The sequence below is a fragment of the Natator depressus genome, chromosome 2 (assembly GCF_965152275.1).
Source record: "Natator depressus isolate rNatDep1 chromosome 2, rNatDep2.hap1, whole genome shotgun sequence".
In the NCBI taxonomy this organism is placed as follows: domain Eukaryota; kingdom Metazoa; phylum Chordata; order Testudines; family Cheloniidae; genus Natator; species Natator depressus.
The window spans coordinates 203400682-203418464 of NC_134235.1; the positions used below are offsets into that span (position 1 = coordinate 203400682).

The following is a 17783-nucleotide window of genomic DNA, read 5'->3' on the forward strand; positions in this document are numbered from 1 at the left end:
AGTGATTTTAGTGAAGTTATTTCTGAATCATACCGGTTTACGGCCAGGTCCACACTAGGAGCGCTTTGCTGGGGTACTGTTCCAATATACTATATCAGTAAAGTGCTGCTAGGGTGGACTCAGTTTATGCCAGCATAGTTTATTCCAGCTCCCTCCCCCAACACCTCCTCCAGTGAAATAAGCTCTCCTGGCAAATGGGCAGTTTTGCCAGTATTACTGCATCTATGCTAAGGGCTTTTGTCAGCACGGCGATGTCGGTCACAATCAGGGTGGATAAAAATCAATTATTTTTCTTGAAAAAAAAACAAACATTTTAAACATCAGATTTTTAATTTAAATGGTTTTTTATTTACTTATTTATATTATAAGAAGTTTTTCTTTTGAAAAAATAAACCTACTTAAAATGGCATCTGAATTTAACACAGAATATGTTAAGGCCTAAACTTATTCTAATCTCTTAAAACATTTAAATAAAAAATAAATATGCTGAATCTATACGCCTCTGTTCACAACTTTGATCTGAAGACTGCCTTTCTACGTAAAGAAAGAATCAGGGGGAAAACATCTAACCTTTGAGATAAAGTTTTATTAATATGGCACAATAGGACAGCCTAAGCAACTTGCGAAACTGTCTCATGGTCCAGAGACTTAGGGTACATCTACACTGCAATAAACAGACCTATGGCATGGCTGCAGCTGGCCTGGGTCAGCTGACTCAGGCTTATGGGGCTTGGGCTGCACAGCCGAAAATTGTAGTGTAGACATTCAGGCCCAGGCTGAAGCCCAGGCTCTGAAACCCTGTGCGTGGGGTAGGTCTCTCAGAACCCGGGCTCCAGTCTGAGCCTGAACATCTACACTGCAGCATCTAGCCAAACAGCCCAAGCACCAGGCGTTCAAGTCAGCTGGCTGAGCTCGGACACTTGGTGCTGCAGGATTTTTATTGCAGTGGACGTTCACGCCGACAAGTAGGAACTTAAGGTCCAGTCCCTTTCCCTTAGGCACATTTGAAAATTTCCCAGGCTGACCTGATATAATCAATTTTATTCACTTACTACAGTTAATCCCTCTGTTTAATAAATCAATTATTTGTAAATGTGAAACATGTTTTGATAAGAGAAGTTCCTGTATCCAAAATATTTCAGGTTGTTTTGTTTAATAAAAATAAGTTTTCTGTGCTGTTGTTTGTGTTTAATTAAATTCCAGTTACCACCCTAATGCAGCTTGACGCAAATCCTGAGCAAAAAGTTCATTATCTAGTAAATAAGCAATATATCATTCACCATTTTCTAACATACTGAAAATATTAAGCTATATAATTGCTTAAATAAATGTATATTGTTATCGTGTAACCTCCTAGGCAGCAAAAACATGTACAAAATCTAGTGTAAAGGGTGTATTTAGTTGTAAATCAACATGTTTTAATGGTTATATCAACCAGTGAGAATGCACCATTCTTTAGAAAGTAACTGAAGTACAAATGGAAAAGCTGATTTAAATCCAGGCTTTCCATTTGGTGATTTAATCATGATTTGAATCAATCCACCCTGGTCACAAATCATGCCTCTGACCAACATAGCTATGCCAGCAGAAGTCTGTAGTGTAGACATAGCCTTCGTGAGAGAAGAATCATGTCCACCGGATTAGTGGCAGAGCTGGAAATAGGACCCAGGAGACCTGGCTCCTAGTCCTTTGCCCTGCCAACTCGACATAACATAAACTCAAAAGATGAAGATGGCTGGTTCTTCGCACAGCAGTATAACCAGTCATTTTTGAGTTCGGGAGGGATCCCTGGACTCCTGCTCCCAGGGCCAGTACACACATTTGTTTATTGCGGGAATTTTAGACGTATTTTTACGGGTCTGTTCAATGGACAGGTGTTGGAGGAAACCACCATACCTGGGAGAAACTGAGTCTACGTTTTCCCATCATATCTCCCCATCAGTAAGAATGATAGGGTGGGCTTTATGCCTGCATTATTACCTGGGAAATTCCTGCCAGATGAAAAAAACAAGAGGGAAAGGAAGTGTGTAAAATGTTCACTCTGCTTGGTGCTTATCTTCGTGAAACAAATGAAGTAAACGACACACATAGTACTGCAGAACTGTTGGTGATATAGACACACTGAATTGTGCTAGAACTAGTCATCCATTCACAGAAACTTGTGACGTGTCTGATAGAGCTTGTATGCCCTGGTGGGCTGCAGGTACTGAAAAGTGACATCTTTCACCCACTCTCTAGAGATGTAAGGGAAGATTTTCAAAAGCACAGTTGTACTTAGGCACCTAATTTGAAAGTCAGTGAGAATTAGATACCTTGCTACCATTTGGCTCTTTGAAAATCCATCAGCATATGAGTTTGTGTAGTAGTATTTAGCACCTAGAAGACAAGGCAGGTGAACCATGTTTCAGCAGCTCATACACTCAATGTATATTGCAGGAGGTCAGACATGCATGCAGCATATTGGCACATGCATTCACCTATCTTCTTCCTTCAGCCAATCAAAATATATTGGACTTGCTTCTGCTCCCATTGATTCAACTGGAGCAGGCTCATTATGACAGCTTTGATCAAAAAGTTGAGTAGCTGATAGCCAGGAGAATAATAAATCCAGTGTTTCCATTGTTAAGACATCCATGAAGGCATTCAAGGCTCTGTCTCTGCTGCTGTTTAAGAATATTATTTTTTTGTTTCAGATATGAGGAGTTAAGAGATTCACTTCAGTGGTGCAGGCTTCCCTGGGCAACCGAAAGAGAATATGGAGGAATTGCACCGGTTTCATTGCCAGAAGATCATAGACCAAAGAATGAGCCTCCTTGTTTGTTTGCTAAAGGACATCAACATTATAGTTATGGTGGAGATTCCTGGCCAAGGTAGGTTAGTTGCATGCGTCACACATTCCGATTTTTTAAAGTGTTGTAACCTAGAAACAGCTAATGGAATGCAATTTATTTGGACAGTCTGGACAGCAATGCAGATTGAGCTATGTAGATAATTTGCATTCTGGAGATAGACTTTAAGTTACCCCCACTTTGGACAATGCTCTAACCTGTAGTGTGCCTGAGTTGTACTGCCCATTATCACCTTCAAATAAATTTGTTAGTCTCTTAGGTGCCACAAGTACTCCTTTTCTTTTTGCGAATACAGACTAACAAGGCTGCTACTCTGAAACCAGGGTATTTATTGAAACTCTTGGCACTTTGGATCTCTTTGTGTAGTTTATTTTTTCCTATCGTTTGGTAATGGTGTAGTATTTATTAGCTATTGTCCTAAACTTCCTCTGTGACATTAGATAAGTCTCACTCATGGCCTGATTTTTCAGAAGCATTCAGAATCCACAAATCCCACTGAAGTCAATGGGAACTGTAGGCTCTTGGCATTTTTCTGAAGGCTGCTCTGACTTACACCCAGCTTCTCCCAACCTCAGGAGCCATTTTGGGAGCCGTTTCCTTGGACATGCCTTCTGCACCCAGGGCTGAGAGAGCAGAGAATTCTACACCACTCTTCACCACACAGGAATTCCCCTTTATGCAAAATGAGTGCCCAGGTAGCTGGGGAAGCTTGCTTTCTGGCTGCTTTGCCAGAATGTGGCCCATTATCTGAAAACTGCCATTCAGCCCTGCCTAGTCAAATTGAACAAGGCTCAGAATATGTAGTGGTGCATTCCCTTGGCTCTGCTAGCCCCAGACTATTCTTCTTACCATTCTCAAAGGTAATTTCCTACAGGTATATTTCTGTGTACAATACAAAGGAGAGAGAGAGAGAGATCACAGATGTCTCCAAAGATTGCATAACCTCCAAGAAGTGTGTGGTGAAGTTCATTGAGCTTAGTGCCTCCAACACAGGTAGCACCAGGTTCATCCAACACCAAAACAGAGGAAAAAAGAAAAATCTCTGAAAATTCTACTAAACCTAAGATAAATAAACTGCATTATCCACTCTGAATATCTCACTGACTTTCTGGGTCTGCAGCACCAGCTGAGGAGCCTTGCAAACAGATTTGACTTCAGAGATCTCATTCCTTTTGTAAAGGAATTATGAAATAATGTTCAGCGGTGCTACTCGCTGCTAAATGAGGTGGGGAGGACAAAGAGGAGACAAGGCCATTGTCCTGTCCCCCCCATCATGGAATCAATTTTCTTTATAGAAATTGACTTTATGGTGACAGGTCCTTGGAATGACTCCAAACAAGAATTTTTATTGCTCTTGGTTTTTTTTTTTTTAAATATATAAATCCTAGACTTATTCAGTGTATAGACACACTGGGCCAGATCCTGGCCAATGCTTCATCCCATTCTGTTCTGCTCTGGTGGTGAAAAGGGGACAGAAGACTAGCTTTAACAGTAAACTGGTCAGCATAGCCACTTGATTTTAGCCTCCAGCATAAGAGGTGTTTCAGGAACGTACCAAGGTGGAAGGAGATCTCGTAATCGTAGGCCAGTTCAATGGCCCGTTGGGGGCCATAACTGCAGGTGCTATTAGAGCACCCCTGGTTGCTCTGAATTACAGGAGGAGCCCAAGTAGTCCCCAAATACCCAAAAGAGCTACAATACATCTGAGGATTGGTCCTAAGATTGGAATATTCTCCCTAAACATTTGTATCGCTATCCAAACAGAGAAGCAATGAAGCCTAAAGGTTAATTCTACATTGCCTGGAAAGTTTTATTTATGTCCTTTTATCTATATCCTTCTCCACATTGTAGGAGCCGAGAGTATTGGTTTCTGGCTGTTGAAGCAGCATCCCTTTGCAGCTACCTTAGCAGCTACCTTAGCAGGTTGATTCCAATTAAATTTACCAGGATTGTAGGTTAGAAGTGTATTAAGTGCTTGTTACAGTACAATTTAGTCTGGATCAGAAAGTGGAAAGTAGTAAAGATGCAAGGGAAGTACTTTAGAAATCTGTGACTGTGCCCATAGAGGGGTGAATGCCAGCACTGGAAGTATAAGAAGCCTGAATTTATTTGCGCACGCACACACACACACTATGCAGCTTGTATTTAAAATACCAAACAAAATTATTTAGAGTCTGAGATAGTTGATTTTGGTAGTGGAGCTGTTGTCTGTTTGTGAACCCTATACAAAAGTACTTGGGTTTTTTTTTTTAAAAATTCCACATTTAGGGGTTGGTTTACTTGTTTGTTTTTGTAAATGAGTATACTTCTACTTTGGTATCTCCTATACATTTGTTTGGTCCACTGATAGGGAAGTATAGTGAACAGTACAAGTACTTTAATTCCAAAATCTGTGGTTATAACCAAAATGCTTCATTGCTTAATTTTCCCAACCCAATTTATAAAATTTCAGTAGAAAGTTTATGAAGGATAAAAAGTGGAAAAAGTATTTTTCCAGCACACTCCTGTCTAACACATCTCTGGCTTTTAAATATTCTGGGTGGTTCCTTATAATGAGGTTGATATATGAAATGGAGCACACCTTAAGGAAGATTTAAGTTTGAGAAACTGTGTATTGGCAGAGCTGGTTTTATGTGGAAAAAGAACTGAGGTAATGTGCAGTTTTGACCAGCAGGTGTCAGTGTGCGTTAATAATATGGGGAAGACCATTTTTCAGAAGCATTGCATTATTTACAATTATTTATCCTCTTAGTGCTGGGAGATGCAGTTTCCAATGCAAAATGCTCAGTTGTCAACTGACTCAAAATGCATAGGAAGCCAAAATGTCTTCCTCTACAGACAAAACTAATGACTCCCTGCAGATGCATTGAACCAAAGGTTATTCCGATCCCAAACACCGTATCTCATTAACTGAGTTATTCCACTCGGCTAGAATAGTTACAAAGGCTGTGTGACTCTAAAGATGCATCTTTGCAGCATAATACTTTTGAAGTGTAAGTAAGACAAAAAATGAAAAGTTCCAGGTCATCCTTACATTTTTATTTTAAAGTTGAAAAGGGAATTCACATCATGGAGATCGTCTATGTGCAGTGTTCTCATTGAGATCTGTGTTCGAGTCTAACATATCCCAGGACACTGAGTGCAACTTGGCCATTTACCAGAGAAAATGTACAGGTAGGTGGGCGGGTGGGATGGCTAATGCAAGCATCACTACTCCGTAAGAGTCCCCCATGCGGGGTCCACTGAATGGTGTTGAAAGCATTGCCTGAGGGGAGTATGCATCCTAGTCTCTGAGATGGATGTCAGGTGTCAGCAGTAGCTAGTAAATGAAAAGAAAGAAGGCAGTGATCCAATCCACATTGGTTTTGGAGAAGAGAGAGTGCAGAACACTCTCCGCATGTCATGGAGAGATTACTGGCGAGGCAAGGTGGGTGAGGTAATAGCTTGTTTAGGACAAACCTCTAATAAGAGATATTACCTCACCCACCTTGTCCCTCTAATATCCTGAGACCAACATGGCTACAACATCACTGCATGGAGAGATGACTGTCAACTTTCCAACAACCCCAAACATCATATTAAGCCAAGCAGAACACAGCAAAACATGCCTTGCCATTCCGAACCAACATTTTCCTCTCTCTTCTTCCAGGCCATGTCTCCTCTCCTTCTATGCAATTAAAGCCACAGCTTCCAGACTTTAAATAGTGGAGGACTCTGAAAGACTCTAAAACTCCAAGTGATACCTCTGTGACAAGCTTAGCCTTTGCAGGTGGAGGTCAGAAGCCCCAAAGCTGTTCTAACTCCAGAGATAATATTATCAGTTAAAATTGATTACTCTGACTGTATGTTCTTCAATTTGGCTGTCCCCTTTGCTCTCCCTTTCTCTGTCCTGCCCCATGCTAGCTGCTGATAACCCACATCTGTTCCATCAGAGGCAGCTAAAATGCTGTCATCTCACTCAGAGGTCATGTGTCTTTTCAGCAGCAACAAAGATCACTGAGAAAGGTCCCGTTTTTCTGCACGCTAAGCGTCTGACTCTGCCAGCCCATTGACTTCAATGGAGGATGCTCGGCATCTTCTATGAAACGCTCAACGCCTCAGAGGATCAGGCTCTAAGGGCTTGATCCTGTGCCCATTGAAATCATTGGCAACGCTGCTCGACACTTCTGAAAATCAGGCCCTGTGTAACTTAAATGTTAAGGTCTGAGTCTGATAGTAAGTATCCACATTTCCAGTATCTCTGAATTTGGTGGTAAGGGCAGACTATGGACTGCAGGCAAAAATTACATACCACGTCTACATTTCTTACAAGAAAAAAAATCAATATGTGTTTCCTGGGATTTTTATAACCAATAAGTAAAATGTTATTTTGTGGGGTTTTTTTCTCTCTCTCTTTTTGTAGAGGTCTTCCCATTGAACAGTATTATGATGTAACCCAGATGAAAAAAAGTGATGTCCGTATGAATGATGATCTGTAAGTTTCTTTACAGCATAGACCAGATAATGTATTTAGTGTGACAAATGTAATGGCAAGCTAAATATTCATTCCTCCTTAATGACCTTGTGGATTAATGTTTATAATGAAATATGACCTTTGTAGAAAATGTGGTTGGTGAGTGACTACAGAAAACACACAGTTTGGAAGGAAGTTCAGAATGAGATATCAATGCCCCACTCAGTTTAGTATCTCTTAAGCAATGAGATTTGAATTGGTTTTATTGATTTGTCAACCTGTGACACTCAGAAATACTCTCTCCTACTGGGCGGAGTCCTGATTAGCAGAGAATAGCACTGAGCTAACCATAACATCGTGTGTGCATCATATTAAAGTTTTCTCTGGTATCTTTAGGTGTATTTTAACAGGGGGTTTGACTAAGATATTGTTTCCTTTTTTCACTGCTACTATTTAAAAGAGTAGCTAGCTTACTTGAGATTGAATGCTGCCAGTTAAACCTGCAGTACACCATTTTGCCATGTGATGGCACCAACAAAACACTGAAACTTCCAGCTCAAAACCCAAAATGTTTAGATTAATGTAACAGTAATTATGAGTTTAAACACTCAAAAGTCAGGAAATGAACAAGTTACGGTCCTCACAACATTAACTTAGCCATGTTGCATATCCTATATGCTTATTTATTTAGGGCTAAGGCTGTATTAACTTCCCCTGGTTATCTGGCCAATGGGGGGAACAGTACGTGATTCACCCTCACCCCTTCCTCAGCAGGATTGCCATCTCCGAGATTCAGAAAAATTAGCCCCTGGCCACGCCGCCACCACCAACAAAAAGGGTCCTAGTGCCAACAGGACTATTATTACCCCACACCTGTGGCCACAGCCCTCTCTTTGGTCACCTAGACACACAGCTGCCCATTCCTCTGCCCGCATGAGCTTCTACACCCACCCACTCACAGGAGCTTCAGTCCTTGAGGGAGCCCCACTACTGTCCCCTCTCAGTAGCCTCTGTCTCCTCTACCCCGTTCCTTATTCCTCCCTGATGACGAGCCTCGGTCCGTCTTGCTTCCTGGCCCCCAAGGCCAGGAGGAGCTGCTACGGCTCAGCAGGTTGAGGGGCCAGCACACAGAGGCAGGGGCCAGCTGTGCTCCCAGCCAAGTGATGTGCAGTAATTACAAAACCACTGCATGGCCACATGTATATGTAGCGAACAGGGAATGCTGGTCCCAAGGGGCAGGGGGAGCACACTAAATCTTTTCACTGGCAACTGGCAATGCCGTACAAAAACCAGCCAGGCTGATTAAAAGCCAGCCAGGTGGCAAGCAACCCTCCCCATCTATAGTGCCTGACAAATTCCAAAGCATGCTATCCTCTTGGGCATTTTGTGTGAGCCACGAGGGCCGGAAGGGCAGCAGAACTACACAGCTGTGCTGTGTGAGGGTGAAGACAGGCCACAAAGAAACTGCACAGGGTGAATCTGCAGCCCTGTGCCCCAGGGTGTAGGGCTGTGTGCTGGCTGCCTCCGTGGCACCACACAATAGGGATTTGAAAGTAGGCCAAGGGAGGGTGGGTTTGGGAAACTGAAAGAGTGTGTTGGCCAAAGCCCACCTTTACTGGGCCTTGACCAATAATGCAGCCTAGAGGTATTGGCTGTGCAGCTCTTGCGAACTGTGACTGCAGGTCGTGGGGGAAAATCCTTCCTTACAAGTTCTGCGTATTACCCCCCTCCCCCACACACACACACACACACAAAGCACATTTGCTTGAGCTTTGCACAAGTGACAAGGATTTGTCCTCAGCGTGGGGTTTTGTAATTGCTGGAGCATTTGGAAACTGGTATAATACAAGAATCTATGTACATTGAGCTCAGCCCTGCCAATCTTTGCACTATACCCCAGCAGGTATGCAAGAAATGCAGGATCAGGCCCAGTGGATTAAAGATAAATAAGAGTTTCAGCTTTAACTCAGTCTTTTTCTTTGGGCGGGTTTCAGATCGCCTCTCATTCACCTGGAATATTTAGCAAGCTGACTTGGTTTTATTTTACACTTCATGGGCCTAATCCATTTCTGATGTAACTCCATTGATTTCATGAGAATGACACCAGGCAAGGATTTGGCCTCTTGTATTTTGATGGCCAGATGAATGCCTTGTAAATGGTAATTCATATTGGAGAGAATTCACTCTGCCTGTCTAAAGGCTGGGACACCAGGTGAAGTATGGGAGGGTTGTGGAGTGAAATACATCCCCAACCCAAGGCACAGAACAGCTACTCAGGTAACAGCTTCTTCCACCTCTTCCACTGTATCCTCATAATCCCAAATTCAGTCATTTCTACTCTGGCCCACCCCGAGTGCAGGCGGTGCAGGTTGCTCCCATTACGTACTAGCCCCACTCTGCATGCTTGTTGGCCCATGATCCCTTTCCAGGGACTGCTGTTATGATCTGGGAAGGCTACATAAGGGGAGGAGGCATGTTGCCACAGGGACAGATCAATATCTGGCCCAGTGCATACTGAATAGAATCCTGCCGTGGCCCCAGAATGTTTTAGTTGAGAGTGCTTTGATAAATTTTCTTAATTATTTTTAAAATTAAAATGTAACCTGAAAGATAAGGCTTCCAGTGTTTCTATGCTCTTTTTAATATTCAGTCTCTGTTCATTGTTTCCATAAGATCATATTCACTCATATTTCATCTTTGAAAGATTTTTTTTTATGTTGTAAAGAAAGAGCAGATCTTTTTTTAAATGCCTAGACAATTTGTCACATTTATACTCACAGGTCTTTCAGAGCGAAGACATTTATGTAACTTTCAGTACTCTCCCCGCGGTATCAAACTGTAAGGTAGTGATAGCCTTGCGAAATCTGTGTTGAAAACCACTGGCTGAGTGCTGCTCTGGAGACTTACTAGGGAGCTCTTAATACTCAGTGTATTGACATTATCGCTTGTGATGGCTCTTTTGAGCCATTACAGTCTCTCATGGAAAATGATTCACTGTGCATTTGCCATAACTAGATGTCATGTACCATAATGGGATTACTGTGCATTTGTCATAACCACAAATCCTTATGTAGTTTTGCATGACAATGAACGGCTTTGCATATACAGGAACTGCCTTTCAAAATGAATGAACTGTGGGCCATATCTTCCCTCCCAGTTAAAAACATGCAGAGGAGAACAAGGTAATCAGCCCCTCGCAGGAGCTTTGATGTGCCACCAGAGACCCACATTTATCCTCCCAACCCAAGAGGCCACCAGGGATGCTGTGCAAGGGGTGGGGCCACAAAAATCCATCTAGGCCTTTGTCAAGGTTCCTTCCCCACTCTGAACTCTAGGGTACAGATGTGGGGACCTGCATGAAAACCTCCTAAGCTTACTTTTACCAGCTTAGGATAAAACTTCTCCAAGGTACAAATTAATTTTACCCTTTGCCCTTGGATTTCCACCGCCAAACTTTATCTGTGTTCCTGAAAAAAACGGCGTTTGGACACGTCTTTCCCCCCAAAATCCTCCCAATCCTTGCACCCTACTTCCTGGGGAAGGTTTGGTAAAAATCCTCACCAATTTGCATAGGTGACCACAGACCCAAACCCTTGGATCTTAGAACAATGAAAAAACATTCAGTTTCCTTACAAGAAGACTTTTAATAGAAGTAAAAAGAAATCACCTCTGTAAAGTCAGGATGGTAGATACCTTAAACAGGGTAATTAGATTCTAACATAGAGAATCCCTCTAGGCAAAACCTTAAGTTACAAAAAAGACACACAGACAGGAATATTCATTCTATTCAACACAGCTAGTTTTCTCAGCCATGTAAAGAAATCATAATCTAACACATACCTAGCTAGATTACTTACTAAATTCTAAGACTCCATTCCTGTTCTGTCTCCGGCAAAAGCATCACACAGACAGACACAGACCCTTTGTTTTTCCCCCCCCCCCCAGCTTTTGAAAGTATCTTGTCTCCTTATTGGTCATTTTGGTCAGGTGCCAGCGAGGTTACCTTTAGCTTCTTAACCCTTTACAGGTGAGAGGATTTTTCCTCTGGCCAGGAGGGATTTTAAAGGGGTTTACCCTTCCCTTTATATTTATGACAGCCTTGTAGAAAATCCTTCTCGTGCCAGTGATCTGGGGCCCACTAGAAAATGGTAAGTCCAGCTGCACTCCTCTCTGGTCCTGCCCCCACAGCAGTGTCAGCCTCACAAGCTTGTAGTTGTCGCACCATTGGCTGCCAGGCGTTACCTGTGATCCATCCCAAAGGGTCACTGAGTGCATAGGATGAGTAAATGCCATTTCTAATCTATTTAGATTTTTCACACAGACTTAGTGTGCAGGAGTGGTGGAATGTACCACTTAGAGCGGCCATTCCTCAGGTCCATCCCCCCCCACCACAACCTGACACCTTCCTACCACACTCAGCTGACTGCCTCCAGGCAGCCCATTTTCTACAGAGGTGCTCAAAGTGCACTAGAGTGTTTGGGGGGAGGCATCCCAAGAAGCTGCCTTCGAGCTGTGTCCCCCAGCAGTATTTCTGAACTGTTAAGCCGCCAGCCCATGGTGCACCATACAGTGAAGGGAGCTGAAGGAACTATTGTTTCCAAAATCTGCAAAAGTACACAAAGCCAATACTTTGAATAGACTAATTGTGTCTGAAAAGAAACCATGTCTGTGCCCTGATGTACAAAAATTGGTGTGGCTGCTACTAGCTGATTGCCCCCCCGTATGCTCATTGCTGCACACATATGACAGCAACCATCTTGACCAACCAGGGACTGGACTGAGGGCTTCCAGAGCTAGAAAGCAAAGTCTTTTTACAGCTTGAGTTAGGCCTAGTAGCTGGGGGCTGTAACAGACCCATAGCTGCTGTGGCCTGCGCATAGTAGGAGGGGACCTGTAACACGCACTGACCAGTGGATTGCACAAACATATGGTATCCCAAGGCATATACAATCTAATATGATCTGAAAGCAAAACTTCTGTTCTGCACTTTTATAACATAAAAAAGGAGAAATAATTTACACCAGAATTTCAGACCAGAGTAAATTTTAGGCTGACTATAAACTCCACGAACACACAAATATAAGTAAAAGCTGACAACCCCATAACTATCATTCCTCTATTATAAGTGTGAGTAAATAGGCACACTGTACTTTTCTTTACAGATTGCATTTAATATTCTGATAGAGCTGGTTAGTTTGAAGGACTATAACGTGTGACATATATATAAGGCCAAATTCTGTTCCTGTTTACAGCTGTGTAAATCTGTTACAATGCTTGTGAACTTTAGCATAAACCCAAACCAACTCCAGTGAAGATATTGATGTAACTGTGACAGCCAAATTTGGCCCAATTACTATTCCCTTCTCCTCTCTTTTAAAGGCTTAGGCCCACATTTTCAAAAATATCCACTAATTTTGAGTGCCATCAGTGTTTGGTTCCCCAATTTGAGATTTGAAAAATGAAGGCACCCCAAATTAGTGGACACTTCTGAAAATGTGGGGTTCAGGCTTTTTTGGCTGTTTATGTTCTCAGGCCCTAAAAGCTTCTATAAAGTACATTCTGGTATTGAAAGTGCAAGTTTACTGCTACTTTCTTACTACCTAGAATTTAGATATTCCAGTGCTGAGTGCTATAGAAACATCTACAAATAAATAATCCTCCCTCCCCAAAGCACATATGGGACTGAATCTCCTCTTGCTTACATGGGAGTAAATCAGAAATAGCTCCATTGAAGTCAGTGGAGTTACACTCATGTAAAACCAGTGCACCTGAAAGGAGAATCAAGCCCTATGCTGGTATTTACACAATTCCATCTGCCTGTGGCCAGAAAATTAATTTATCTAACTGAAAAGGTGGAAAACCAAATATAGGTATTAGTAGGATGAATAAACTTTTAAAAATTGCATTTGTGTAAATGCAGTTATTTCTGTAACTGCTTAGTTTCCCAAGGCGGGCACAGTGTCAGGCTCTGAGTTGTAACTAACAAGCATGTCCTGAAAATCCAGGTGGTTACAAAAATAACAGTATGTAAATGATTGTCAGAATTTGACATTTGTTGAAGTCCTATGATCTCTGTAAATATCACACATAAAAAAGAAAAGCAATTATCTTTGTTCATTTTAGTGGAGGCACGAGTTAGCTTGTGTAACCCTTCTGCCAGGCCAAGTTGATAGCAGCAAGGGCCGGGTTCAGTACACAGGGGTTCCCTCTCATCAAAGCAAATACAAAACTGGCTCGAGCCCCCACCCAGTGACCTGGGAAAATCTTACACACCCCCTGGGCGCCTCGAAGAGGCAATACTTCCCCTCTCGCAAGCACGGAGTCTCGGTGTAGTAGAGAATCTTTAATAACATGAGGTAAACGACATCAGCATTAAATTGGGAAAACACCACAACTAGTGTTCATTAACCAAACCATGAGCAAAGACCCACCCCAGAAAATTGGGCCACATCCTTTCCCTCGGGTTCTTGAGTCCCAGAACCCAAATGTCTCTTGAGTCCAGCAATCCTCAAATCACCCAAAATCCAAAAGGTCCAGCCCCAGAGTTCAAAAGTTCATCTGCAGAGTGTTACTCCCCAGTCTGGCTAAAATGTGCCTGTGTGTGGGGGAAAGAGGTAAGGGGTACCTTACGTGTCCTGAAGCTGACTGCCCCACAGGGCTCTGCTCTGCTACGCTGTCTCACGAACGGCTCCGCTCCACCACGACCGGCTCCACTCTGCACAGCTCGCCGTCTCACGAACAGCTCTGCTCAGCTTGCCGTCTCACGAACGGCTCCGCTCCACCACGACCGGCTCCGCTCGGCACAGCTCGCTGTCTCACGAACAGCTCGGCTCAGCTCGCCGTCTCACGAACACACCGCTGTCTCACGAACGGCTCCGCTCCACCACGACCGGCTCCCTCTGCACAGCTCGCCATCTCGCGAACACACCGCTGTCCCACGAACAGCTCTGCTCAGCTAGCCGTCTCGCGAACGGCTCCGCTCTGCACAGCTCGCCGTCTCACGAACAGCACCACTGCACTCTAGATCTTCCGGCTCCCCACTACTTGACACAGTGCTCAGTGATTTCAGCTCTTAGTGATTTCAGCTCTCAGTGATTTCAGCTCATAGTAGTGGGGGCCTTAGTGCTGGTGCACCATAAGGCCAAAGTGAATGCAGCACAGTACCTGTAGCAAGACTCTTAATAGACCCAACATTAGCTCTGACATTCCACAGTGGAGAGAGACAGAGGTGCAATTGGTGCTTCAGGCCCTCACAAAGGGGCCCACACCACCAGGTACTAATACCTGTCTCAAGTCTCTCTCCCTTCACAGAGTTTTGGAACCCATGTCCCTTGCCTAGCGAGTGCTACTCAGTTGATGGTGAGTCCCTCCATCATAACAAAAGGCCAAGTACAGTTCCAAGCACAGTTCCCATAATCAGGGTAATAACAATTTACTCTTCCCGCCCCAATAACAAAGACACTGGGGATCCCACAACAGCCAAAGTGACCATTTGGGCAGTTATGGCCTCATTCTAGGTGGGGTGGGTGTGCCTATGCAAATTGAGATCAGCCTCTGAAGTTCTTTTCCACTACTTGCCACACCTCACCACCAGATGTCAGGGTGGAGCCCATCCTGACTCTGCTTACATCCTCCCCCCAGCCGAGAATTTGGCGTCCCGACAAATCATACTCCCTTTATACCAACTCATTGGTTTCCTCTAAAGGGCCTCAGGAAGCCCACTTTGGCTTCCACAATCCTGTGTGCTAAATGTATTGGCTCCTCACTAGTCACCCCAGGTGCATCATAAGTCAACCGTTTTACTGGTCTTATCACCCTGTCTCGTCTATTGAGACTCTCTGTTGCCGAGGTAGGGGGAACATCCTCTTGATTGACGGATGGAGAGGCTTCCTTTGAGGGTCCCTTGGCTACTGGCGTAGGCCCCTGCACTCCTAGTTCTAACGCGGGAGGGTCCAAGGTGCCCAGGACATCCTCTACCTGTGTGTCTCCACTGGCCAATAACCTGTGTGTGTCATCACACGGGGGTCTCATCAGCGGCACAGGGGTGTCAGCAATGGGCCTAAATAATTCCGCCATGGGGTTTAGGGCGGAAGAGGGAAAACTCTCGTTTGGTTCAGCTGATCGAGACTGAAATCTTGTCTCCATCCCAGGATACACCAGGGTTGTGTCTTCCTCCTCAGACTCACTCTCAGATGTGCAGAATAGGGGTAAGTTAGCTGCACGGGGCCCGCTGTCTGTGTTGGATGGCGGCTTTGGTCTAGCCCCTCTGTTCTGCCCGGCTGCCCTGTCGTGGCCCGTCTCATAAGGGATGCTTACCAATTCCCCCACAGGGAGCAAAAGGTTTCTATGCACCGTCTTTATTTGCCCTGGACCGTCTTCAGGTTTGATCTTGTAGACTGGCAGATCTCCCAGCTTTTCCATCACCAGGTAAGGTATTGCCTTCCATCTGTCAGCTATCTTGTGTTTGCCAGCAATACCCAAATTTCGCAGCAGGACTCTGTCCCCCGGCTGGAGCTCCTGCGAACGCACTCTAGCATCATATCGATGTTTGTTGCGGTCTGCGTTTTTCCGAGCTGCAGCGGTAGCTAAGCGATAAGCATCCCGCAGCTTTTCTCTTAGTTGGGATACATATTGCTGGTGAGTTTCATAGCTATCTCCATCCTCTGATACACCAAAGCACAAGTCTATGGGTAATCTTGGTTCTCGCCCAAACATCAACAGATATGGGGTGACTCCCGTAGCATCGTTCTTTGTGGCATTGTAGGCATGCACCAGAAATGCGACATGCTGGCTCCAGGTTGCCTTCTGCTCTGGTCGCAAAGTTCCCAACATATCTAATAGGGTTCGGTTGAACCTCTCTGGCTGAGGATCACCTTGGGGGTGATAAGGCGTTGTCCTAGACTTTTTAATTCCTGCTATCTTCAGCACCTCCTTCAGAAGGTGACTCTCAAAATCCCGCCCCTGATCAGAGTGTATCCGAGCCGGGAATCCATAGACTGAGAAATATTTGTCCCACAATACTCGAGCGACGGTGGTGGCCCTCTGATCACGTGTGGGATATGCCTGTGCATACCGTGTAAAATGGTCAGTCACTACTAGAATGTTCCCAACATTCCTCTTGTCTACCTCTACAGACAAGAAATCAATGCATACCAATTCCAAAGGTTTGTTGCTGGTGATGTTCTTGAGATATGCAGCCCTCGTGGGCAGAGTTTTCCTTTGAACACATCGAGCGCAAGTCTCACATTTCCTGCGAACATCTTCAGCCATTCGGGGCCAATAGAACCTACTACGAATAAGTTCCAGGGTCCTCTCCATCCCTAAATGCCCAAAGTCATCATGCAGGGCCCTCATGGCCAGGGCTCTGTACTTTTTTGGCAGCACTAGTTGTGCTCGTTGTTTTTGTAAAGAGTCGGTGGTCATTCGGTGTAGCACTCCCTGAATCAGTTGTAGTTTGGTCCATTCTCTCAATAGTAGTTTACCCTCTGGGTTAGGTGGGACAACCGCAGCTGGGCTTCGCCCCTCCCTTTTGGCAAGTAGTGTATCACGAATGTCAATATCTTGCCGCTGGGCTTCTTGCCAGTCAGCCGCATTGAGCATGGGCAAAGGAGATTGGTCCAATGCAATATAGTTCACTGAAGCAGAAGGCATGCATTCAGGGGGCAGGCCCAAAGCTTCTGCAACACATCCTTGAAGGCTCTCACGGCCCTCTGGCTCTCGGCGACTCACACTGCAAATAGCTCTCACTCCATCTGTGGGTATCACAGCAACTTCTGGAGCCTGCGGACGCCTGGACAATGCATCTGCATCTACATTGCTTCTCCCTGATCGGTACTGAATGCTGAACTCATAGCTAGCCAAGGCGGCCACCCATCTCTGCCCTGTAGCATCCAGCTTAGCACTTGTTAACACATAAGTCAGTGGATTGTTGTCTGTCCACACCTGGAACTGAGCACCATACAAGTAGTCTCGAAATTTCTCAGTGACGGCCCATTTCAGGGCCAAAAATTCCAGCTTGTGGGTGGGATAGCGAGTTTCACTATCAGACAATCCTCGGCTGGCAAAAGCTACAGGTTTACGTTTGCCTTCCACTTCCTGGTACAGGACTGCTCCCAGACCCTCCAAACTGGCATCAGTATGCAGGATAAATGGTTTGCTTGGGTCAGCAAAAACTAGGACTGGAGCATGAGTTAGACAAATAATGATTTCTCGAAAAGCCCTTTCACATCTCTCATCCCACCGTGGCCCAAATGGTTCAAATGGGCCATAGTGTCTCTGCACGGGGGGCTTTGGGGACCTCCCCTTATTCTTGGACTTAGATTTGTTCTTGCTGGACTGATGTCCCCTGGTAAGATCATTCAGAGGCTTTACAATTGTAGCATAGTTTTTCACAAATCTGCGGTAGTAGCCACTAAATCCGAGAAAGGTCTTGAGTTCTCTGTAGTTACTTGGACGTGGCCATGTAGTGAGTGCTTCTATTT

General features: G+C 44.5%; 1 protein-coding gene across 1 annotated transcript in view; it reads left to right on the forward strand.

The window, feature by feature from the left end:
- SPMIP4 (sperm microtubule inner protein 4) overlaps nt 1-17783 on the forward strand; it is a 49724-nt gene that overhangs the window by 4865 nt on the left and 27076 nt on the right. The window contains exons 2-3 of the mRNA XM_074943330.1: nt 2694-2870; nt 7252-7323. Of these exons, the coding sequence (XP_074799431.1) occupies nt 2694-2870; nt 7252-7323 (249 nt within the window). The remainder of the gene's footprint in view (nt 1-2693; nt 2871-7251; nt 7324-17783) is intronic.